General features: G+C 36.8%; 2 protein-coding genes across 7 annotated transcripts in view; one reads left to right on the plus strand and one right to left on the minus strand.

Annotated features, from left to right (window-relative positions):
* The window catches only part of GLMN (glomulin, FKBP associated protein), a 53304-nt gene extending 48288 nt beyond the window's left edge, over positions 1-5016 (minus strand). For 2 of the 3 annotated variants that reach the window (XM_057544818.1, XM_007169601.2), the window contains exons 1-3: positions 4917-5016; positions 4054-4130; positions 3510-3635 (exon numbers count right to left, since the gene is read on the minus strand). In XM_057544818.1, the coding sequence (XP_057400801.1) occupies positions 3510-3635; positions 4054-4092 (165 nt within the window). In that variant the 5' untranslated portion in view covers positions 4093-4130; positions 4917-5016. The remainder of the gene's footprint in view (positions 1-3509; positions 3636-4053; positions 4131-4916) is intronic. The other variant, XM_007169600.2, reaches the window with a different exon arrangement.
* A 91-nt stretch (positions 5017-5107) lies between these two features.
* Positions 5108-26556, plus strand: part of RPAP2 (RNA polymerase II associated protein 2) — an 86282-nt gene continuing 64833 nt past the window's right edge. For 3 of the 4 annotated variants that reach the window (XR_003622215.2, XM_028163379.2, XM_007169599.3), the window contains exons 1-6: positions 5108-5222; positions 5968-6013; positions 12816-12930; positions 14597-14695; positions 14905-14970; positions 17278-17366. Coding sequence is in view for 3 of the 4 variants with exons in the window: in XM_028163379.2 (XP_028019180.1) it covers positions 5150-5222; positions 5968-6013; positions 12816-12930; positions 14597-14695; positions 14905-14970; positions 17278-17366 (488 nt within the window). In the remaining variant the exon portion in view is untranslated. The remainder of the gene's footprint in view (positions 5223-5967; positions 6014-12815; positions 12931-14596; positions 14696-14904; positions 14971-17277; positions 17367-26556) is intronic. The other variant, XM_057528411.1, reaches the window with a different exon arrangement.

Here is a 26556-nt window from a genome sequence, read left to right on the forward strand (position 1 = left end):
AATCCGCCTGCCAATGGAGGGGACAGAGGTTCGAGCCCTGGTCCGGGAAGATCCCACATGCCAAGGAGTAACTAAGCCCGTGCGCCACAACTACGGAGCCTGCACTCTAGAGCCCGTGAGCCACACATACTGAGCCTGCATGCCACAACTACTGAAGCCCGCGCGCCTAGTGCCCGTGCTCTGCGTCAACAGAAGCCCGCGCACTGCAATGAAGAGGACCCCTTGCTTGCTGCAACTAGAGAAAGCCCATGTGCAGCAACAAAGACTCAACACAGCCAAAAATAAATTAATTAATTAATTTTTTTAAAAATGCTAAAGTATAGCAGGAGAATAGTCACTTCTACCTGGGGAAGGCAAGAAAGGCTTCCCAGAATAGGTGATAGCTATGCTAAGGCTTGTTAAAGAAACAGAAGTTTATCAGGCATAGATAGGTGGGAAATACATTCAAGGCTCTGAAACAGCATTGTGCTAGGACTCAACATGTCCTAGAGAACTAGCAACGGAAAAATGTCAGGGTATGTGGATACATAGTTCGGAAAAGAGGAGATGCTATCTGTTTACATCTTTATTTATCAACTGGAAGTTTTAGTGTTTGTCTTATCAACCTGCATGAGGTCCCTATATGTTAATATTCACGTCACTGTATTTACGACAAATTGTCATTTGGTTTTTTGGTTGTCCTAATTTTTTATACAGCAAAATACAGTGATTTTTTTCTTTGGTCCCTTTTCTAGTGCTTTTAGGTCTAAAACGGTTTTCCCCTTGAGAGATATAAACACTCATTTAAATTAGAAAAAATATATATATATACACATATACTTATATATATATACATATATATACTTATATATACTTATACACACACACTCACACATATATATATCGCCTTTCTTTTTATTAAGATTTACATTGGAAACATGGCATAAAATGAAGCCTTAAATTGATTTTTTTTAAACAAATAGCAAAACAATCATGTTTTTTATCTAATGGGACAGACAGTTCCGTTGATCTCTCTGAATATTCTTTTTGCACTAGTTTTTAATTCTGCCTGGCACACTCTTACCCAGAGAGTCCCATAGTTTACTGTGGGACTGTCTCTGCTTCCTTCAAATTTCTGTGCAATTTCACCCAACACAACCCATCCCCCTAACCATGCTGCATCATTCTCTATAGAATTTATCACTTTCTAACCTACTAAATGATTTATCTGTCTTTGCTAGAATTTAAGATCCATATGGGCACTGATTTTTGTTCATTACTGTATCTATTCCCAGCATCTACAGTAGGGCCTGTTACAAAACAGATGTTCCACAAATACAGGTTGAATGATGTCTATTACTTCTAAGCCTGACAAATTATCCTCTCTCCAAAGATTTGATATTATGTCGTTTTCTTCTATCTTTTGTGTGGCCTGACTTTTAATATTTAGGTCTTCACTAATCGGGAATTTATGTTATACGTTATTATAACACATATAATTTTTCCAAATTACTAAATATCAACAGTGCTGATGTTGAAAACCCCTGCACTGTAGTGTCTTAGGACAAACTACCATTCCTGTGACTTTAAAAAAAATTTTTTTACACAAAGCAGATTAATAGCAAATCTTGATCAATCTTGATTGTGTCACCTGCAAGTAAACTAAGGTGCAGTTTTAAACTCTGTCTTATCAATATCTGAACCTTTGAATTTAGAAGACCACATTACAAAGGTGATCCTCAAGCTATCAAGGCTAAGCCTCACTATGCTTAAGTCTATCACAATCACCTAATCTCTAAGAGTGACACACAAATCTACATCTTAATCTTGTATTTCTCTACTGAGCTCTAAATATTACTTTTCGATTGCCTGCTGCATCTTAAACTCAACGTTGCCAAACAATGCCAACTTATTTGTCCTCTGCCAGGGAACTTTCTCTCCTCCTTAAGTTGCCTGTTTCTGTTCAGGATGTATTGTCTTCTCAGAGGCTAGAAACCCCATCATCTTTGTCACCTCACTCTCTCTCACCCTCACAGTCAGTCCTCTCTCTTCTACTCTAAAACTTCCTTGCAAGTGCTACGCTGTGCTAACCAGAGGCAGAGCAGAATCGTTAAGAGCTCTGGAAACAGGCTGCACAGGTCTGAATGCCCGATGCCACATAAAAGCTGATACTTTTGTGCAAATCACTTATCATTCAGTGACTCCTTCCTTATCTAGAAAATCCTATCTCATGGGATTCAGGAGAGACTAAGTGAGTTAAAAGATGTAAAGCACCTAAGACAGCACCTGGCACATAGTAGATCTCAATAAATATTATTAGCTTTTATTAATTTTGTTATTAGCTAAAAGTAAGGTACTCTCAAAGATAATCCTCTGAGAATGCAATTGGGAAAAATCAAGGAGTTAAAGCATTAAATTTATTTTATTTGGGGCTACAAAGGTATTATAAACACATATCAAAAACAAATGTACTAAATAAAATGTGCTAATTTTTATTTTAAAAAATTATAAATAAAAAGGGATAAGACCTTTGAACTAATAAGAGATTCTATAACAATGTATGATTAAAAAGTTTTAGCAATCTCCTAAATACAATCCAGGTGCCCTGGATATAATCCTAGGCCAGCATGACTAGATTGTGATATCAACAAAGAAAGAAAAAAATTTTTTTTTTTTTTGGCCATGCTGCATACCATGCGGGATCTGAGTTCCCTGAGCAGGGATCAAACCTGCGCCCCCTGCAGTGGAAGCGCAGAGTCTTAACCACTGGACCGCCAGGGAAGTCCCTACAAAGAAAACTTCTGTATAAATAAACAGGACTATAAATGAAGACCGATTATGTTCCTGGAAAGAAGATGATCTTCCCTTATATAAGAACAGGGGTGGGGATGGGGGAGGGGTTCAAAGACACAAAATTAGGCAGTGTTGTCAACACTGTGTCCCAGCTGTTCCTGATCCCAAAAACATCCTTTCTCACTGTGCAGAATGATTTCTCAGACAATCGTAGCTGGATGATACTGGCCAGTAAGGTCATCCAGCTCTCCCAAAATATGATCTTACTTAATATTTGGTTTCGCATATACACCTGGCTGAAGGAAAAGAATGTGCTGATGACCAAAAATGAATATGTAGCCTGCCTGATACTTATATTTCTCAATGTAAATTGCTAATTCAAATACCACTTTGATCTCTAAACCAGAAGTAATCCCCACTCCTCTAACGCATTTTACTTATATTTCAACTATAACACTTATTCTGGAGAAGCTAAACGAGTTAACAGATGTAAAGTATCTGTTTATTCTGCCTCCTTATTGCTAGTTCTTTACATGTTTATCTCTTCCACCAGACTGTAAGCACCTTAAAGTATATAATTAGTCCTAATTCCTTTTTATTTTCCACAGTTTTCTACTGTGGAAATTTAAGTTGATTCTTAAATGTTTGCTGAAAAAAATAAATGGATGAATAATAGCATCATGTGGCTATTCTCTTCCTAGTAAAGACTGAAAAGTACATACAAAGATTATACTTACCTTATTCTTTTCATTTTGAATAATTTCTAATAGCTGATCTACGTGCCCTTCATCTATGCATCTTTGGCCTGCTAACTGAAACAGGCCAAAATCTTCCTCTTTAAAGTCTTGCTCTTCTAGGATTTGCTGGCAAAAACAAAATAAACAAAAAAAACAGTAATTTTAGGCAAATGGAAATTCAATAACTACTTGACTTATTTTATCTCTCTCTAAAAAAAGAAATGTTTAAGGTACACATAAGCATATATATGAAAATGAGGATTAGCCTAAAAATACTTTAATAAATCATCTTGAAATCCACTGTACCAAAGAAATCTATGAGAAGGATCAGTACTAAAATTATAAAGATTATTTCCCCACGTGACATACTCCAATCTGTCTTCCTGCCTTCATGCTATTTATTCATAGGTCAAAAAAAAGCAAGGATTAAAGAAGATTAACAATTTGAGTGACCGCAGATGTAATTAAAAGTAATCTGTGCTCTGCCCATATTTTGAAAGATTATTTAACTTCATAAAAAGAAAAAAAAGAAAAAATTACTTACACATCTCTTTATTATGGAATGAAGTTCCTCCACAGCCATTCCTCCTTATTTTTTCCTAGTTTTGATGCTGAAATGTACTAACATAAGACAAACTGTTAACTATCAGTAATACTATATTGAAATATTAATAAGTTGTTTCATTCTGATTATTAATAAATACAATAAAGAAAATGGAAAGTTTTAAAGCTGAAATGGTTTTACTGAAAGTTAGTATGTTAGCCTAAGAAAATTTTTTAAAAAACGCCTCCTGTTTCATCTTTTAAGTTTCCTTGGAGCATAATTTTGAAAGATAAACTCAAGGAAAAAAAAAATCCTCTAGTGCACTCCCAAGAGGCAGCGCAAATTTGGACTACAAGGGCTTAAAAAGGCAGTCTTTTTTTCTCCAAAAGGTGGGCCTGAAATCAGTTCTAATCATCAGGGAATTTTTTATTTTTTAACGTCCCACTTGACGGAAAATGGAGTAAAACACAGCTCACCCGGAGGGGGTTAAAGTTGAGATGTCCTCCACCGCAAGTGTGACCGGGGCATTTGTACGAGATGTAGTCCCCCCAATATAATCAATCGAGCTAGTGAAATCACTGTATCGCACGGAGGCAAGGCAACAGGCCGCCCTCAGGACAACACCGTTGCGTTCCCACAGGCCATCGTTTTCCCCGGAGGGAAGGCCCGTTCCACGCCCCGCAGGAGGGGCGGGGGTCGGCCGTATCCTCACAGCAGCGCACTCCAGGGCGGTTAAAACCCCAGCGCGCGTGCAGGCGGCATCCAAGGGAAGCCATTTCTCCCGGTTCCCGCCTGCGTCGGCCTTCGGGCCCCAGACCTCGCGGGGGCGGTCGGCCCGCGGCGCCGGGTTCTCTGAGACTCACCGTCCACCGCAAGCCCCGGCCGCCCGGGACCCTCGATGCTCCCACTTACTCGCCAAGCCTCTCGCCCCTCTCGCTGCCCTCCTCCTCCTCCTCCTCCTCCTCCTCCTCCGGCAGAGCAGGCCACTTTCCCGGCCCCGCCCCGCCCCAGCCGGCCCCGCCCCGCGCTACGCAACGGGAGGCGGAGTCTTGGGGGAAAGACTCCTGGGCCGGTTCCGACGCCGACTAAGCTCCCCATGGCGGAGTGGGTAGAGACGTGCTGTGCCGGCCGCAAGGCCCGGGGTCCTCGCGCCTCCCGAAACATCGCAGGTAGGAAGAAGGGCCTGTTCCCACGTTTGGAACTGAGAACTGGTCCCCGACATAATTCCAGACTGAGGCGTGCGGGGCGCTCCCGAAAGGTTGCCCCAGGGGAGGAGGTCTTGGGGCAGAGAAGGCCGAGAGATTCCCACCGCCGAACTCTGGCCTTCTGGGAAAGACCTTCGGCCAGACCCCCACCTCTTTACACTAGTGTTCCGAGATTTCCCCCAGAATGGGCTGTGCTCCAGGCTCTGAGAGAATGAGCAGTAGAGGTCCTGGGAGCCTGCAGCTGGGGTCGCCAGAGTGGGGAAGTGACCAGGGCAGCGTCGGTAGGCCGAGTGCAGCTGACCTCGACTCAGGCACTCGTCCTTCTTCCAGATGTGCTGCTGCTTTGGTGCCCTGGTTCTCTGAGGTGTCAGACTCCTCTTTACCCGGGAGCGAACATTTAGGGGGACGGAGAGCGGTTGCCCCTAGAAGTACCCAGATCTCGGACTTTCAGGAGTGCTTAGCTATGCAACTGTGATACAAGAAAAAATTCAATCCTGAGAGAGATACATTTTAACCAAGAAAAATAATTAGTTTTCAAAACCAAATTGGATTCCCTTCTCATTTTATTTGATTTTCACACAGGATTGGAAGTGAAATGTGTGGAAAAGAAGAAAAGATGGTCTACAGTTTATTTGGGCAAGAATCTGTCCTGTAAGCTGGTGTGTTTGTGTAGACTTGACCTACTGTTTTTTGTTTCTTTTAATTGTAGGTACTAAGCAGACAAGTGCCTTGAAACAAGAAGACGCTTCTAAAAGGTATGAGAACTACTCAGACAGCTGCTTTCACTTATCTGTTAATCACATATTAATTGAACCATTTTTAAAAACAATAATGGGTGCTACCTCAGAGAAAATTATTTTGAGAGAAGGGGAAGATCTGGGAAGTACGATAAATTCTCGAATAGATTGTTATTTTCCTTACTCCACGCCTTAAGAAAGTCCAATGGACACTTTTAGATTGCTAGTGAAGGTATGAGTATCTGTAGAAAGATGTCAATGGGAATAAACATTCCTGAATTAACCAGGTACTTTTTTTTCATCTTTTCAGATAGTTTCCTTTTTTTGCATTATATGCCAGAGACTCCAAGAAACCTTTTTTGTTGTTGTTGTTGTTTGTTTACATCATGTCCATATTTTCAGCAAAAAGTTGTCCTGTACTGTTTATAAGGCATCTCCTAAAAAGGCTTTATCTCCTGTCACAAAAGGTTTTTAGAATAGATGTAGTCTGTGAGGATGATTAAAGTATACATATCTATAAGGTATCATTTTATAAAGTATTGGCTTTGGCCTTAATTTACTCATTCTTTCAAAAATTATTTACTGAATGTAAGATATGCCAGATTTGTGTTAGGCCCTGAGGATATGATTTTTAAAAATTTTTTTAATTGAACTACAGTTGATTTACAATATTATATTAGTTTCAGATGTACAACATAAAGAGTAAATATTTTTGTAGATTACACTCCATGTAGAGTTATTACAAAATAATGGCTAAATTTCCCTGTACTGTACAATACCTTCTTGTTGCTTATTTATTTTATACATAGTTTGTGTCTCTCAATCCCATACCCTACTCTTGCCCCTTCCCCTGCTGTCTCCCCACTGGTAACCACTAGTTTGTCCTCTATATAAGTGATCTCATATAATATTTGTCTTTCTCTGTCTGACTTACTTCACTAAGCATGATACCCTCTGGGTACATCCACATTGTTGCAAATTGCAGAATTTCATTCTTTTTATGGCTGAGTAGTATTCCATGGCATGTATAAACCACATCTTATTTATCCATTCATCTGTTGATAGACATTTAGGTTGCTTCTATATCTTGACTACTGTAAATAATGCTGCTATGAACATTGGGGGGCATGTATCTTTTCAAACTAGTGTTGTAATTTTCTTCAGATATATACCCAGGAGTGAGTTGCTGGATCATATGGTAGTTCTAGTTTCAGTTTTTTAGGGAACCTCTGTACTGTTTTCCATAGAGGCTGTACCAATTTACACTCCCACCAACAGTATTGGAGGGATCCCTTTTCTCCACATCCTCGCCAACATTTGTTATTTGTAGACTTTTTGATGATAGCCATTCTGATAGGTGTGAGGTGATATCTCATTGTGGTTTTGATTTGCATTTCTCTGATGATTAGCAATATTGAGCAGTTTTTCATGTTCCTGTTGGCCATGTATATATCCTTGGGAAAATGTCTATTCAGGTCTTCTGACCATTTTTTAATTGGGTTGTTTGTTTGTTTGTTTTAATTTATTTGATTTTTTTTAGGGCTTTATTCATTTATCTATTTATTTATTTATTTATCCATTTATGGTTGTGTTGGGTCTTCGCCTCTGTGCGAGGGCCCTCTCCAGTTGCGGCAAGTGGGGGCCACTCCTCATCACGGTGCGCGGGGCTCTCACTATCGTGGCCTCTCTTGTTGCGGAGCACAGGCTCCAGACGTGCAGGCTCAGCAATTGTGGCTCACGGGCCTAGTCGCTCCGCGGCATGTGGGATCTTCCCAGACCAGGGCTCGAACCCATGTCCCCTGCATTGGCAGGCAGACTCTTAACCACTGCGCCACCAGGGAAGCCCTGTTTGTTTGTTATTATATTGAGTTGTATCAGCTGTTTATATATTTTGGGTATTAACCCCTTATTGGTCATATCATTTGCAAATATTTTCTCCCATTCAGTAGGTTGTCTTTTCGTTTTGTGGATGGCTTCCTTTGCTGTGCAAAAGCTTTTATGTTTAATTAGGTCCCATTTGTGTATTTTTGCTTTTGTTTCCTTAGCCTTAGGAAACAGATACAAAAAAATATTGCTGAGTTTTATGTCAAAGAGTATTCTGACTGTGTTCTCTTCTGGGAGTTTTATGGTTTCAGAGGCCCTGAGGATATGATTTTGAACAGAATAGACACAGTTCCTGTCTAGTGGAACAGAGAAATAACAATTAAATTATCACAAATAAATACATAATTACAAATTATGATAAGTGCTGTAAAGGAAAAGACTGTGATGGAGGAACTAAAAACAGGGGTACAGTAAAGCTGGAGGTTGGCAGGAAGGGTGGTAGGTTTTCAGGGAAAGGCTTCTCCAAGAAAGTAATAATTAAACTAAGACCTGAAGGCTAAGTAGGCATTTACCAGACCAAGAGTAGTGAGGAGAGACCTCCAGCCAGAAGTGGCAATATGTGTGACAAGAAAAAGCTTAGTCATTTAAAAAAAAGGAGAGATGCTGAGGGTGGTATGCAGCTTTCTGAGCAAAGGAAGAAAGCAGCATAGGAAAAGGTTAGAGGCGGGTTCCATTCAAACAGTACCTGGTAGGCCATGGTGAGAAATTCAGATTTTCTAAGTGCAAATGGGAAAACTTTAATAAAGTAGTAGAATTTAAGTTTTAAAAGTTGTAAGATGTTAGGGACAGTGATCATTTGGGAGTGGAGAAATTAGATGAATTTGAGATCTGTTTTGAAGAGTATTCTCCTGTGGAGCAGCATGATTATACTGACTTGGCTTTAGGAAATATTATTGGGTGGGCCAAAAAGTGCCTTCAGTTTTTAAGTAAAAATAAAAGACACATTTTTCATTTTCACCAAGAACTTTATTGAACATCATATTCACCCTTTTGTTCCAGTACCTTCTGCCATTTTATAGGCAACTTCATAATTCCATCTTACCAAAACTTTTTATCTTTTTGAGCAAAGAACTGTTCCAGGTGCCTTTTACCGTCTTCCAGGGAATTGAAATTTTTTCCATTAAGAGAATTTTGTAAGACCGAAATAAATGGAAATCCAAAGGTGCAATGTCTGGTGAATTGGGTGGATGAATCAGAACTTCCCAGACAAGCTGTAACAGTTTTTGCCTGGTCATCAAAGAAACATGCTGTCTTGTGTTATCCTGATGAAAGACGATGACTTTTCTGTTGGCTAATTCCGGACGCTTTTCATCGATTGCTGCTTTCAGTTGGTCTGATTGGGAGCAGTACTTGCTAGAATTAATTGTTTGGTTTTCTGGAAGGAGCTCATAATAGAGGACTCCCTTCCAATCCCACCATATACACAACATCACCTTCTTTGGATGAAAAGACCGGCCTTTGGTATGGTTGGTGGTGGTTTCATTTCGCTTGTCCCATGATCTCTTCCATTCCACGTTGTTGTACAGTATCCACTTTTCATTGCCCATCACAGTTTGTTTTAAAAACAGAATGTTTTCATTACGTTTCAGTTGAGAATCTCATGCGGAAATACAGTCAAGAAGGGTTTTTTTTGTTTTTTTGAAGGGTTTTTTTTTTTTATTAATTATTTATTTTTGGCTGCGTTGGGTCTTCATTGCTGCGCGTGGCCTTTCTCTAATTGCGGTGAGCAGAGGCTACTCTTCGTTGCGATACACGGGCTGCTTATTGCAGTGGCTTCTCTTGTTGTGGAGCACGGGCTCTTGGCGCACAGGCTTCAGTAGTTGTGGCTTGCAGGCTGTAGAGCGCAGGCTCAGTAGTTGTGGTGCACAGGCTTAGTTGCTGCACAGCATGTGGGATCTTCCCGGACCAAGGACTCGAACCTGTGTCCCCTGCGTTGGCAGGTGGATTCTTAACCACTGCACCACCAGGGTAGTTCTAGTCAAGAAGGTTTTTTTCGCTTAACTTATGTGGAACCCAAACATCAAAGCAATTCACATAACCAAGCTGGTGCAAATGATTTTCAAGGCTTGATTTGGATATTTTGAGTGTATCTTCTATCTCCCGCGTGGTATGATGTTGATTGTTCTCAATTATTGTTTCGATTTGATTGCTGTCAACTTCAACTGGTCCACCCAACTATGGAGCATCATCCAGTGAGAAATCTGTAGCACGAAACTTCTCAAACCACTTTTGACACGTTCGATCAGTCCCAGCACCTTCTCCATACACTGCACAAATCTTTTTTTGCGTTTCAGTTATGTTTTTACCTTTCTTGAAATAATAAAGCATAATATGCCAAAAATGTTGCTTTTTTCTTCCATCTTCAATGTTAAAATGGCTACACAAAAATTCACCAATTTTGATAAGTTTTTTTTTTTAATGTACGCTGATATGACAGCTGTCACATACAATCTAACAAAATTGTTTCGAATGAAGTTAAAGACAACTAAGTGCTACTAGAGCCATCTTATGGAAAAAACCTAACAAACCTTTTGGCCAACCCAATACAAGAGTAAAGTTTAGTTAATAATGATAACAATGTAATTTGCAACTCTCTTCAACATGGATCTGACCACAAGCTTGAGGAGATTATATTTTATTCTAAGCACTATGATTTGAAGAATATAGATAAGCCCAAATGTATTTTGAGCAGATCACCCAGGATGATGAAACAATTAAAAATCCTTGGGGTAGCCAACTAGTTGTTGAAAGGAGTGATCCTTCATAAATTTATTCCAACTGAAAAATGCTTCTACATTCAATCCAGGTGAATAGTATTAAGCCAGAAATTGAAGAGCTTTGCAAAAATATAAAACAATTCCGCTCTTCACTTTACTTTTCATTTAAAAGTATGTTAAGCGCTTCCCTGGTGGCTCAGTGGTTAAGAACCCACTGGCCAATGCAGGGGACACGGGTTCGAGCCCTGGTCCGGGAAGATCTCAAATGCCGCGGAGCAACTAAGCCTGTGCACCACAACTACTGAGCCTGCGCTCTAGAGCCTGCAAGCCACAACTGCTGAACCCATGTGCCACAACTACGGAAGCCCATGCACCTAGAGCCCGTGCTCCGCAACAAGAGAAGCCACCGCAGTGAGAAGCCCATGCACCGCAACGAACAGTAGCCCCTGCTCGCGGCAACTAGAGAAAGCCCGCACATAGCAACAAAGACCCAATGCAGCCAAAAATAAATAATAAATTTATTTTAAAAAATATGTTAACATGTAATGGGTGCATTCCTATTAAATGAGTTAATGAATGCTTGAAATTTTTCTCACCTTTAATCCTAGTATGGTAAATATCAACAGATATAATCTATATAAGCGAAAGCTAAGAGTATAAAGGAGCACTGAAACCAAAAAGTTTGAGAACCACTGCCGTACACCACACTACCTGTCATTTGGGTTAGAGGGCAGCAGTGAGACAGGGCTATCCATGGGAAACAGCTGTAGGTATCCATCAGTTAAGAGGAGTGCGGCTGTTCCTGCAGGTTGAGGTAATTAACTGCTTAAGTTAGCAACTCCTAATGTACATTCTGTTCTGATCTTAGTATATGACATAGCTTTTAGTGGTAGGCAACAAAATGAGAAAAAAAAATAATGTTTTTCATAAAGCTGAATATATATATATTCAATACAAAGAACTGTCTTTTAATCTGTGTCCATGTCTTTTTTACATATTTGACGTAAGATTGGTCTTTATGAAATGGTGGGAGAACAGGTGTTAATTGCAAGTTTCTTCTTGTTTTAATGTCCCTATTTGTCCCTAGCTGGCAATCTTGTGTCAGTTCTCCAAATTGTTTTTGTAAGACATATTGCTCCAGGCCAGGAACTAGAGTCTAAAGTCTTGGAAGTCAGTGAAGGAAGGGAGAAAAGGTGAGTACATTCTAGGTCCAGGTATGAGAGTCTAGTCAAGGTCCAAGAGGGCAGCAAAGGTTGTTCTGGTAGGCAAGTAGAAACTAGTGTAGGAAAGGAGCAAATAAGTCACCAAGATAGTTGGTATCTTTGGTCCCATGGTAGTGGTTCTCAACCCTATTACACACTAAGATTATCTGGAACACTTAAGAAAACACCAGTAACCAGGCCCCATCCTCAAAGACTGTGATTTAATTAGCCTGCAATGGGACCTGAGCATGTTATCTTTTTTAAAAATCTCATCAGATGATGGTAAAGTGCAGCTAGACTTGAGAACCACTGTCCTAGGGCCATTGTTTGATCAGATAGCCTCTGCTTTTGTATTCATGATGTGTATTCATGGGGCCAGCAAAGGCTGACAGAGTCCCACTGGTGCCAGGATAAGGTCCAGCCCTCCTAGGAAGATTGTTGTTTTCCTAAACTATATAGTCATATCAATATAGTTATTTAATAAGACTTTACAACAAAAGTAAGTAAATACTTCTTTGCACATATGACTCTGTCCTGTCAAACTGGGCCAGCCACTACTTAACTTTTGAAAATTAGCACAAAGAAATTTTTACTTATAAGAACAGCCGAAATCCTCTTTTACTTCTCCAGTCACTTCTGATTTCTAACGATTTCAGGGAAAAGCCTCCATTTTTAGGTACACACAGGAGTGATAGAGTATAAACTCTAACTGGCAAAAAGATTTCCCCTCATTTTCTTTTCTGTAGGAGACTCTAAGTTCTTCCTTGTCCTCTGAGCTCTGAAAGTCAAATAATCCTGTTGTTACGCAGACGTCAATGTGTGCAGTATAACAAGTAGCTTGTTTCCTTTTTGAAAAGTATTGGATCAAAAGAAACAGCATTTAAAAATATACATTTAGCTTAAATAGCAAAATAGTAAGTTGTTAGTGTTGTATTTTAAAATATAGAAAATTAGCTGTGCTAAAACTTATAAGTAGAATAACCTTTAAATTAAAAATATATATTTTTTTAATTTTAGGAAAGCAGAACTAGAAGCAGTTGTCAGAAAGAAGATTGAGTTTGAGAGAAAAGCTCTACGTATTGTTGAACAGCTTTTAGAAGAGAATATTACAGAAGAATTCCTAAGGGAGTGTGTATGTGTTGATAAATTATTACTTTTGTAGTATAAGATCTTTAAATATGTGTAATGTGAAACTTCTTTGCATTATTGAAATCTTTGAATCTATTGTCAGCTACATACTATATAATTTATGCATTTAAAAATAATCAACTATTATGCATTCCTTGTTTTATAGTGACTTGAAAATGCATTAAAGAGAGATAACATGCATATTTTACCCCTTCGTGCTAGTTCTTTTAACCAGTCTGCTAATCTCACTTGATTTTCATTGCTTTGCACTGCTGATCCCCACGTCACTTTTCATATTCTGTATGTTATCCTATTTTAGTAATGGAAGATCATTATTTTTTGTTAATGTAATTTCATTAATTTTGATATTTTAAAAACCTGAAATATAGACCATTTATAGTTTAACACATAACAAGAGAATTATCATCTGCATTAAAAATCTTTTTTTTTGTTTTCTTTAATGGCTTATTGCATTAAAAACTTGAATGGAAATGTCTGTTATATCCTCATAATCCTTAAGAGAAAAAAGAAATGGAAAATTAAAGCTCAGAGCTTTTATTGCAGAAATAATTCTTAGTGTGGCTTAGAGATTTTCCTAAACAAGAGGAATATAAATATGACAATATTTAAATTCATATAGGTAACTGCATCAGAATCTCCATACTTGATGACTTTAAAGACAGACCAGAAATGTTGGTTTGTCTCAAGAACTGAGATTATTTGAACATGAAAATGTCAAAGGAAAATATTTGGCGTTAGCTTGTAACTATCACCTCACTGTTCTGTACAGTTTTTTCAGGAGATAGAAGATTTTGCGCAAAAATTTGTTCAGGAGTCACAATGACACCTTTAGTATACTTTGTTTTTGAGCTTGTGCTTTAAGAAATAGGTAAAATTATATCTTATTATTTTATTTGGTTTATTTTTGAGTAATACTTTTTTATTATTATTTAATTGTTTTTGGCTGCATTGGGTCTTCGTTGCTGCACACAGGCTTTCTCTAGTTGCAGCGAGCGGGGGGCTACTCTTCGTTATGGTGCTCTGGCTTCTCATTGCGGTGGCTTCTCTTGTTGCAGAGCATGGGCTCTAGGTGTGCGGGCTTCAGTAGTTGTGGCTCGTGGGCTTAGTTGCTCTGTGGCATGTGGGATCTTCCTGGGCCAGGGCTCGAACTGGTGTCCCCTGCAATGGCAGGCAGATTCTTAACCACTGCGCCACCAGGGAAGTCCCAAGTAATACTTTTATAAATATAATATAAATAAATATAAATAAATAAATATAAATAAATATAAGTAAAATATACTATCAATATTTTCCTTTGGTATAGCAGTCACTATAGCATCACTTCTTCCTCCTGCCTCAGAATTATTTCATGAATTGTATAATCTACAAGGATGCATAGTCTACAATGGCAGAAATTTTTTGGGCTTTGTGGGTTATTTTTTTTTTTTTTTAAATAATAGCTAACATTTTCTGAGTACTTAGTATGTGTCAAGAAGCACTTTTTTGAGTACTTTTCCTTTATTTTTTCTTCTGATTCTTACATCAAACCTATGAGATAGGTACTGTTATGATCCCTGTGTTTTCAGGTGAGATCGATAAGGCTTAAAGAGCTGATAAATAAACTTTTCCAATAATCTGGTGGGGGAAATGCCCCTCTCATTTCTTTATAGGGGAAGTTCATCACACCTGCTCACTATAGTGATGTCGTGGATGAGCGTTCTATTATCAAACTCTGCGGCTATCCCTTATGTCGGAAGAGGCTAGGAATTGTAAGTGACTACTTTTTTTTAACATGTAGACTTTTAATTTTTATATTTAGCAAAATACTGTGTAGAAAGAACAATAAATGAAACTGAGGTCATGAACTAATGATATGGGTTAGCCAAAGATATGATATGTAGATGACATAATCTTGTTAACTGCAAAGTTCATGTCTATTATTTGAATTCTTTTGTAAGCTATACGTTCTTTTCTTTAGGTACCAAAACAGAAATATAAAATTTCTACCAAAACCAATAAAGTCTATGATATTACTGAAAGAAAGGTAAGTTTAAAGGCTATTTTCAATGTGGCAGTTAATTTTTAATATTATACTAAATGGAATTCTAAAAATATCTGTTTAAAATCTTGCCTTTTAGAAAATAGCCATGTTAAAAGTTTTTCATTTATAAATATTTCATTCAAGGTGTTAAAAAAAAAAACTCTTTGCTTACACTTTACTTAATATGTGAACTTTTAAAAATTAAAAGTGCATATTGGCAGAAATTCAGGTGAGTGAATCATAGGACAGAATAGAGAGCCAGAAACAGACTCACTACTTATGTGGACACTGGACATAAGACATCAGGAGTATTTTAGATCAGTGGAGAAAGGATGGATTTTTTTAAATAAATTGTACTGTCATGATTAGTTATCCATATGGAAATAATGAAAACTGACACCTATTTCAGTGTACATACAAAGATCAATTTTAGGTAGATTAAGGACCTAAATGTAAAAGAGATACCTTTTCAAAGACAGTATGAGGGAATATCTTTATAAACTTGGATTAGAGAGAATTTCTTAAATAAGATAGAAAATTATAGACCATAGAGGAAAAATTGATACATTTTTCTACATTAAAATAGAAAACATTTGCTCATTAGAAGTTTCTTTAAAAAGAGAGTGAAAAGATAAGCTACAAATCAGAAGGAGTTATATTTCTCACATGTAACTGACCATAGATTCCTAACCAGACTACGTCATCTATAAGAAAAAGACAAAAAACTTAATTAAAAAAAATTTATGGAAGGAACTTGAATGACTAATGAATATATGAAAAGATGCTCAGCCTTATCAGTAATCAGGAAAACAGCAAATGAAAACACATTGAGTTACATTTTTACAGTCCCCAAATTAGCAAAATTATAAAAATCTGACAGCATTAGTAACTCCTTATACTGCTAGTCAAATAAGAATTGGTACAACCTTTTTGAGCAACTGTTTGGCAAAGTCAAATTTACACATTCTTTGTGACCATTCTTTCTATTCTTTGGTATAAATCCTTGCCCATATGCACAAGTATATTTGTGTATAAATGTTCCTAGTAGGATAAGCAAAATATGGTACATACATAGAATGGAATAATTATTTGACCTTAAAAAGGAAGGAAATTCTGACACAAGCTACAACTGAATGTACTTTGAAGACGTTATCCTAAGTGAGATAAGCCAGCACAAAAAGAAAAATATTATATGGTTCTACTTATATGAGGTAATTAGAGTAGTTAAATTTATAGAGACAGAAAGTAGAATGGTTTTTGTCAGAGGAGGTGGAAATGGGGAGTTATGGTTTAATGGGTGTGGAGTTTCAGTTTTGCAAGATGAAAAGAGTTCTGGAGCTGGATGATGGTGATGGTTGCAAAACAGTTAAGAAGGTACTTAATGCCACTGAACTATATACTTAAAAATGCTTAGATGGTAAATTTTGTGTATTATACCACAATTTTTTTTATTTAAAAAATTGTTATTTAAAAAAGGTTCATAGTAACATTGTAATGATAACAAAAAATTACAAACAACTCAACTGTCCTTAAACAGTCAGTAACTAAAAGGCAGTATACTTAGGCAATGGAATATAATACACAGTGTAAATGAATAAGCTATAGCTACACAAATGAGTCTTAAAAACATAATGTGGGGGCTTCCCTGGTGGCGCAGTGGTTGAGAATCTGCCTGCCAATGCAGGGGACATGGGTTCGAGCCCTGGTCTGGGAAGGTCCCACATGCCGCGGAGCAACTGGGCCCGTGAGCCACAATTACTGAGCCTGCGCGTCTGGAGCCTGTGCTCCGCAACAAGAGAGGCCCGCGCACCGCGATGAAGAGTGGCCCCCACTTGCCGCAACTAGAGAAAGCCCTCGCACAGAAACGAAGACCCAACACGGCCATAAATAAATAAATAAACCCAAAGTTTAAAAAAAAAAAAAAAAAAAACATAATGTGGAACAGAAGAATACAAGAATACATAGCAATATGATTCCATTTAGACAAAGTTTAAAAATAGGCAAAACCGAATGATATATTTTGTAGGCTATGTATGTAAGTAGCAACACTAAAAGAAAGCAAAAGAATGAATAACACAAAATTTATAGTAGTGGTTACCTCTGGAAAATGTGGAGAGTGATACCATCGGGGAGGGATACATAGAAGCCTTCAAAGGTACTAAATCTTACTTCTTACCTTGGGTGGTAGATTCATGGGTTTTTGGTTTTTTCTGTGAACTACATATTTATGTTTTATATTCTCTTCTGTACATAAGTTGTATTTCACAATATGAAAAAAGTAATTTGCTATTTTTAAAATGTTCTTTTCAGTGTTTTTGCAGCAATTTTTGTTATAAAGCATCTAAGTTTTTTGAAGCACAAATTCCTGAAACTCCAGTGTGGGTTCGAGAAGAAGAAAGGTAATTTAAATCATTATGTATACATTTGTTCATAAATTCTAATAGTTTCTTTCTATTTTTTGAGATATGCAAAAAGTAGGTATAGTTTTCTTTGGAATGCATTTACTGTACACATTTTAATTGTGGGGAAATGGTTATATTTCCAGCAGAGCTTTTGAGGATTTTACACTTAAAATCAGAAAATTAATACATACAAATGTTATGTGTTTGCTGTTTTAGCTTTAAGCACAAAATCTGAACTTTGCTTCCTATTGTGATGGTTATTTCTATTAATTCTATTAATATAATCCTGGGATAAGAATTATAAATATTTTCAGAAGGTACTGGATTTTGGGATCCAACTGAACTCACTTTGTTGTTAGGAAACTATATACTAATGTTAAAAAGTTCAGGTTACTAATTCATTTAATCTGTATTAAAAATCAGTACAATATAAATTTAAAGAAAGCCAATTTAAAGAGTCATTTTTAGCAAAAAAGTTTATAGACATTCCTGGGATTTTGCCTTTTGAGGAATGTTTAGACATTTATAACATTTTATTAGTTGCTGGATTTGAAAGAGAATTTATTACTGAGGGGACAATTACATAATATTAAAAAGGTAACAAAAATTATTGTTATGTAACTGAACTGTATTGTCTAGAAATTCCAAACAAAGGCTTAAATTAATGAGATAATGTCTCAAGTAATTCATGTTTGATAGAGAATATTATAACAACACAAGGCAGTGTTATTTGGGGTAAAATAGGATCTATGCTAAATAAACTTAAAGTCTTATTTGATACACAAGTAACATGACACTACTGTATGTTCAACTAGCATTAATTTTACTGATGACAGTACCTTTGTTTGCTGACACCTTTGCCTGCTGCTCCAATTCTGTGTGGTTCAGAATATGTAAAATATACTACAGTATGGCCTTTGTTAATTGAATTTAACATAATGAAGACTAAATTGCTCATCATTTCTCTACCAGCCTATCCAACTTTCTTGTTTGGAGGATAAAAGATTGTAGCATTGTCCAAAGTGACTGGGAAGCTAAGAGCACCTTTCTAACTATCACTTTTTCTCTCTTCTTAACATTTCTTTCACCAGCGCTGCCCATTACCTCCTCAGTCCTAATGACAGTGACATATTCCATTTCCCAGTGTTAAGACCAGTGTTTCCTTGAGTTGTTTTTAACTTTACTTCCAGAGATCTCTACTTCTTGAAGTTAGCTCTCTCATTTAGCCCATACTCATATCTGCTTCAAAACCATTTATCAAAGCACCTTTGCTGTCATCTCTGTTTTCTTCAGATATAGTTATTGGTACTTCCTTCAGCTAATTTAAAACAGTTCTTCCCTCTGACCTTTTCCCAAAATCTTACCATGCTCTCTTCAGAATGCCCACTTTTTCCCAAAACATGAAGCTCTGTCATTTTATATTTGTGGTTCTTGAAATTCTCCCTTATCTATATGCCCTTTCTTATTACCTCACTTAAAAAAGAAAGATGAAAATGACCTTGGTTTCCCTAAACTAATCAATTTAATTTACATTTAAAGTGTATAGCATGCTCTTACTACCCAGCAGGCTACACATGTGTAAAAACCAACCTGTGAGTTTAAATTTAAATCTCATTGGGATGACAGAACAAATACACATGAGTGAAACAAGTTTGTACTTATTCTAATGGGGACCTGTAATGTAAGTTAGTGAGGATAAAGCATTGCATAATGAAAAACTGTAAGCAGAGGTGAGAAAATAAACTCATAGGAATAGGTTGGTATTGGAAGTAGATAGTGAGAACATTAGCTCACTTGAAATAAGGGATATGTTTGGGGAAAAAATAGAAAATAATGATACATATCAAGGAGCCAAGCTAAGTTTGGTGTATCCTCAAGTTCTGGGGAGATATCCAGTGTTTTTGAATAGAAGTTAGTCTGGCATTGGTGTACAAGATGAATTAAAGAGAGGATCATAATGAAAGAACTGAAAGGGTCCTTAGAGAAAATTTAATCCAACCTTATTATCAAACAAACTCAGAAAGATTAAGTGTATTTCTTAAGCTAGTGATAGATTCTGAACAAGGCTAGGATTCTTTCATCATATTCCTCTTGATTGGAAGTAACCAGTGAGTAATCTATAAATACACAATTGTCACATTGTACATAGTGTAACTATAGCCCTTATTTATGTATAATACTTGTCTGTATATAATGACCATGTCAGTATTTTTCATATCTGGATGTATCATGTTTGTTACCTTAATTTCTAAATTCTTAGGGGCAAGGATTATGTCAGTTTATCTAATCCACTAGAGGTCACTGTGTTTTCACAGAGAATGTTTGATATTTTTATGTGTGCTAATGATCAGAATTCTGGAATTCAGTATTCATTTAAAAAGCTTGTCTAGCTATTGTACATATAAGCTCTACAGAAATGTGGTATTTTAAAGAAAGTCTGTTCACATATAGTATGGGGTATAATATTCATAACCTATCTTCTTTTAAAGGGGAAAAATGGCTTTTTTTTGGATGGCAGCATTAAGTATTTAATGCAGATATTTTTATTAGCTTAGAGTGAGTTGTAATAAATAATAAGCTATATCACCATCATAATTTTAAGTTATAATTTTATTAATATAATTACTATTTTTATTATAATTTAAAAATAAGAATAAATTTTAAAATTCACTCAAAGAATCAGTTATTTTATTGTAATGACTTCCAAAATCTTTCTTTAATTGAAATATAGTTGACATATAGTATTATATTAGTTTCAGGTATACTACATGGTGATTTGACATTTCCATACGTATGGAATGATCACCACAATAAGTCCATTAACCATCTGTCCGCATACAAAGTTATTACAATATTATTGAACATATTCCTCATGCTGTACTTTACATCTCTATGGCTTCTTTATTTTATAACTGGAGGTTTGTACCTCTTAATCTACCCTTCACCTATTTCATCGACATTTGTTTGTTCTCTGTATCCATGAATGATTTCCAAAATTTTTGACCACTGTAATAAATGCATTTTACATTATCCAGCACATACATAGAACTGAAGCAAAAGTTTTAGGAGACAATTTTTATCCTCACTACATGAAAAGCCTCTGATATTTTCTACTCTGTTGCTTTTTTGAAATGCTGGTAGCAACCCCCTTAATTGGTTGGTCCTGATCTGTAGTTTTTGTTTGTTTGTTTTTATAAATTTATTTTATTTATTTTATGTTTGGCTGCATTGGGTCTTCTTTGCTGCACGTGGGCTTTCTCTAGTTGTGGCGAGCGGGGGATGCTCTTCATTGCAGTGTGCGGGCTTCTTATTGTGGAGCATGAGCTCTAGGCGCACCGGCTTCAGTAGTTGTGGCATGCAGGCTCAGTAGTTGTGGCTCGCGGGCTCTAGAGCGCAGGCTCAGTAGTTGTGGCGCATGGGCTTAGTTGCTCCGCGGCATGTGGGATCTTCCCAGACCAGGGATAGAACCCATGTCCCCTGCGTTGGCAGGCGGATTCTTAACCACTGTGCCAGCAGGGAAGCCCCCGATCTGTAGTTTTAAGAGCACTGTTTTGTTGGATCTAGCTTAGATTTTTAGTTGTTTTACTGTAAGAAAGTCTGTTACCAGCGCTGAATCTTATTTTCCTCATTTGTAAGTAGAAAGTTGCATTTAACCTTAGTTCCCTTTAGTTCTAATGTTTTACAATTCTAAGTCAGTCAGTGCTGCTATAGTGAAAGTTTTCTAGGTAAGGAAATGTCTCATTGATAAAAATGATGAAAATTAAAATGATCAGTATAAGCCTAGGGAAATTTATACCACCTTGTAGAGAAGTCTGTCTCATTTAAGAGTACAGAATACAGTATTAGAATACAAATTACTGACTAAATAAATTTGAACTCTTCAGTCTGTAAAAGATAAAGACTGATAAAGGATTGAATTAAAGTTTTTAAATTATGAAGAAAAACCAAGAATATTTTATATTTTATAGTATGTCCAGAACAACTTGAAGTTTACATCTTTAGGGACACCGTGGTCTTACATACCATTTGGAAATAGAATATTCAATTTGACAATTTGACTCAATTTGTTTTTTCTTACATTATTGTGAAAGCTAATATAAATTTATTCACCAGATTCTAAAATACTAAAACCTATAGTAAACTTTACTATAAGATAAATTTATAAGAAACTGTTTTGTACCATAATAAACTCACTGTCTCATTGGTAAAGACGTATAAATCAATTTAAGAAAAACTTAGACAAATTCATGAATTCTACCTCCATACTTCTGTTGAGGCTTTGGAGTCAAAAAGGGTCTTAGAGGTTTTATAGTCCTTCGTTTTCGTTATTAAGGTAAAAATATCTGGAGTATGTCTTTAATGTCATGAATAACAGCAATGCTTTACACAAAATGTCTCCTGATGCTCTGTCAGAGACAAAACATTGACCATGACGCAGTATGATGCGTCTCATGTTGTGAGTTAGAAATTTTTCACCCACTTGGTGACCAGAAACAGACCACATACAGTTTTGTTCCTCTGAGACAGTATGCTCGTTTAGGTAGTCATATAGTTACATTTATAAATCCTGTTTGGTTGACTGTAGGCTCTGACAAGTCTTTGAAGGAGGGAAATTTCTTGAATTGTAACATTAAAAAATCAGGAGTTAAAGCTGAGAAGGAAGGACAAATGTTTAAAATCAAATTTTGATTTAAAAGATGAAATTGGGGTGAATGGTTAATGCTGACAGAGCTAAAAGCGCCATCATGTGGCCCAGAGTAGGGGATTTTCACACATGCTTCTTAGCAATAAACAGTATAATCTCAGAGGTGCGGAAGCCAAAAACCTCTGCAGAACAACTTCTATAACCTCTTCCTGAATAGTGTTGCTTGGTAGACAGAATAAAAACTTTCTGAAACAGGTTTTAACGTGTTTCATATTTGAAAAATTCCCACCACAGGGGGGAATTGTAGCCTGCTGCTTCTGTTGGTTTATATATAATACACATATTCTAAGTGATACACACCAAGGTCTTTTGGCGTGCTATTTCTAGTTTTAGATGTACTTTGCTAAAGTTACAGTTAATCATCTAATTTGTACTTTAGTGAAAATAATGTGAAAATGTTTATGAAGAACGAGTTTGAAGGTATTCTTTAACTAAGATAGTTACTTATTTTTTAAATTGAGCTTATCTGAATTAAATGTCTCAGGACACGTAAAGGTTGAAAGGAATGGAAGATACTTAGATTGATGAGAAATGGTACTTTAAACAAAGAAAAAGCTTTTGAATTTCATCTAAAAAAGGATAGAAAAGAAAGAGCAATGTAACTTGGTGCCTTGTTTCTAAAACAGCTCATAGCAAAAACAAACTGAATTTTATATTGAACCTTTTGTCCAGTACCTCATTAAACTCAATTTTGGTTTATCTTAGTGTCAGGTGCCATTCTCCCTTTTATAGATTAGGAATCAGAGAGTATTAAAGGCACTCATAAAGCATCTAGAAACAATGTTCAGCGTAGTTTTCTTTATGTGAAGTCAGAAAACTGAAACAAAGGAGAGGAAAATAGTAAAGTATATTGAATTCCTTTGGGAGGGGATAAGTAAAGATGGTATCCTGGCAACTTTTGGGGTTCCTTTTTCTGGCTTTAATTAGAGGCATCATGTTAGAAAGAGAGAACTTAGACTTTGAAAGACCTAAATTCAAATCCTAGATTTACTACTCGATACGTGTAGTGATCTTAGGAACTCAGTTAACCCCTCAGAGCTTCAGTTTCCTCATCTATAAAAATAAAGTTGTTAGTTATGTGAAGATTAAATGAAATAATATATATAACCATGTAGCAGAAAGTGTGGGAAGATGAAAAAGTCCTGGAGATGGTGATAGTTGCACAACAGTGTGAATGTACTTGATACCACTGAACTGTAACTAAAAATGGTTTAAATGTCGATTTTATGTAATGTATATTTTACCACAATTTAAAAAAAATTTCACTTACCATATAATAAGCAATCAATATATGCTAATTTTCCCCTTCATTAGAGATTGCATTTTCTTTTAATTCTTAGCGTTTTTCTAAAAAACTATCAAGTTGTATTGCTGGAGATTTCTCATAAAACTACTTAAATTGCATTCATGATTTAGAATAATGTTTACATTTTTATTACCCCTTGATTCAGCCATGCTTGGACCTCATTCTTATTTGGAACCATTCTGCCTCCAAGATCTTGAAATAAGAGCTTCCCGTCTCTGACCACAACCTCTATCTCATCTACATCTGTCACTCCTGAGTGTGCTTTGTGACCTCGTTGTGACCTCCTGTCTCTACCTCAGCTCTATTCTTCTAGGTTGGCAGACCCTCATTAAATTCATTTTCTTGAGTTCCACTGTCAGCAGTTGTAATATCATCCTCTCAAACGATCCCAGATTCTTTCTCCCTTAACTTCTACCATGTCCACCCTTCCCAAGCTTCAGTCATCCTTCTTTTCTGTTGCTGAAGATTATTGGGTAAAGTTCTCAGATAAGATCATTAGCACTTTCGATATGCTGTCTCATTTAATTCAATCCTCACAACATCCCTGGGGAAGTACCATTACCCATTTTATGGATGGTGAAACTGAGGCTTAGAGAGGTTTAGTGACTCTCTCAAGAACACTTAGCTTATATATATAGATTTGGGATTTAAATGCAGATTTGTCTGGTACCAAAGCCTGCACTCTTTGCATTCCTGTGACCCTGTTCCAGTTCATTCTGTCTAGTCTCAACAGTGTCTTCACGTGTTTATTCTTTGTTTCTTAATGACTATGATACATTCAGACCTTTTCTCCTCTCCTTAAACTTTGAACCCCACCCCCAACTCATAGTAGATATAACCTACTACTTAACTGAAATGATTGAGGGCATCCACCAGAAGCTCCTTCAACATTATTTTCTTCATATACTCTCTCATTTCTCTGCCTCCTCATTGCTAATATAGTACCTCTGTGTTACCAATTCTGTTCTCCTGTTCTCCTCTCACCAAGGCCTTGCTTTATGGTTTATTCCTATTTTCTTACTCTTTCAAACTCTCCTTTCATTCTAATTCTTTTTCCTGTACTTTAAAAAGGAAAAAAAAAATCCTGAAAAATATCCTTTAGATTTAGCAGTCCTATGGTAATTGGTGATCTTAGCAAGAGCCATTTCAGTAGAGTAATGCATACAGATTCCAGGAGGCAGAGGGTTGACGACTGAATAGGAGATACGGAATTGGAAATGATGAGTGCAGACTTCTTTAAAGAAGTCTGACGATGAAAGGGGGAGGGATTGTATGGCTCAAGGACAGGGTTGTTTTGTGTGTTTGTTTGTTTAAGAGATGGGCTAAGTTTAAGCATGGTAGTTTACTGAAAGGAAAGAGAAAAAGGGAGAGAGGTTTGTGGAGTAAAACCTCAGAGTAAAATCCATAGGATTAGCCTCAAATGCCTCTATATACAAACTATATTGATCTTTATAGGCCCAGCTGAATCTGAAGCTTTTCTTCATTGGCTCAGCCAGAAGTTTTTCTTTCTTCTCTAATTTTCTGGAGCAGCTCATCTCTCTCTCATGATACAAGAGTGTAGTTCCTATGAGCCATGCTGACTGGCTGGGATTCCTGGCTTTACCACTTACTAGCTGTGTGACTTTCGGCACATTAGTCAGTCTTTCAGTACTTGGTCTTTTTATCTGTAATGTGGGATGGTAGTAGTAGCTATATCATTCTTATGAGGATTATTATTTATAAGTCTCTTGGAACACGTGCTTTCCTCCTACTAAATTGTAATGTCCTTAAAAATAGGAACCTATTCTTTGTATTACTTAACATACCCCACATAGTCCATACATATAATAGTTCAGAATTTTATTTTTGAAGGAATTTGTTGAATGATGGAATATACCCTGCATTTGCAGGTTAGCCATTTAGTTAGTGTAAGAATCCAATTGAGAATCACTGTGTCTACACATATTTTTTTTTCCCTACAGTGATACTCAGATCCTGGTGTAGGACCAAATACCAGACAGCTGCATGGTACTGAACCTTGATAATTTTAGCCAGGAAGACTTGGGCGGGGAAGTGGGATAGGAAGAGTGAGAGAACTACAAATGGAAGTGGGAGGAAGTAGTCAACACGCAGTAAAACACTCTGTTGTAAACGTTAGCATATTATTTAGTATGCTAAAAAAGCTCTTAATGGGAGTTATAAATATCCCCTGGAGTAGTCAAGGCTAGTCACCATCCAAGCAGTGTCATTTGTTTTGAGTAACACCAAACCAAGGTAGCTACTGTGACTAGAGTTTTAGTGAGTGGGAAGAAGGAGGGTAAACAGGGTAATTTGGATGATTGGGAAAGGACACACCTCGATTGGCTGAAGGACTAAGGAAGAAGAAAAAATAGATTAAATTTTTACTGTCAGGGAACTTACTGCCTATTGCCTTGTTTTGTCTTTTTCTTCTAAGTTTGTTATTATTGGTCTTGGGGGAATTCCTGAACTGCAGGGAAATCTCTAGAGCAGGGATGTACGCCTCCTGATGTGTGGTACTTAGATGTTTAATGGGAAAGAATGCCTTGATCAGTTAGCAATGCCTCCCATAGCTAAGGAGAGGATTGGCAACAAATCCATTCCCTGCAGTGCCTTGTATGCTTGCAACTGAACAAAAGATGAATGGATTATCTAGGCAGTAGTTATATGATTGATGCTGTGATGTTTAATTGTATAGAAAAATACTTGGAACTGATATTTTTGATTGGTAACCTTTAAATGTAATAACTCAAATGACTTCTAGTTCCATCTATCCATTTAGCTTGACTTTTTTTTTTAATTAATTTTTATTGGAGTATAGTTGCTTTACAATATTGTATTTCTGCTGCACAGCAAAGTGAATCAGCTATATGTATACATATATCCCTTCTCTTTTGGATTTCCTTCCCATTTAGGTCACCACAGAGCACTGAGTAGAGTTCTCTGTGCATAGGTTCTCATTAGTTATCTGTTTTATACATACTGGTGTATGTATATAAATCCCAATCTCCCAAATCATCCCACCCCTTCTCCCCCCTTGGTGTCCATATGTTTGTTCTCTACGTCTGTGTCTCTATTTCTGCTTTGCAAATAAGATCATCTATACCATTTTTCTAGATTCCACATATATGCGTTAATATACGATATTTGTTTTTAATCTTTCTGACTTACTCTGTATG

The sequence above is a fragment of the Balaenoptera acutorostrata genome, chromosome 1 (assembly GCF_949987535.1).
Source record: "Balaenoptera acutorostrata chromosome 1, mBalAcu1.1, whole genome shotgun sequence".
NCBI lineage: Eukaryota > Metazoa > Chordata > Mammalia > Artiodactyla > Balaenopteridae > Balaenoptera > Balaenoptera acutorostrata.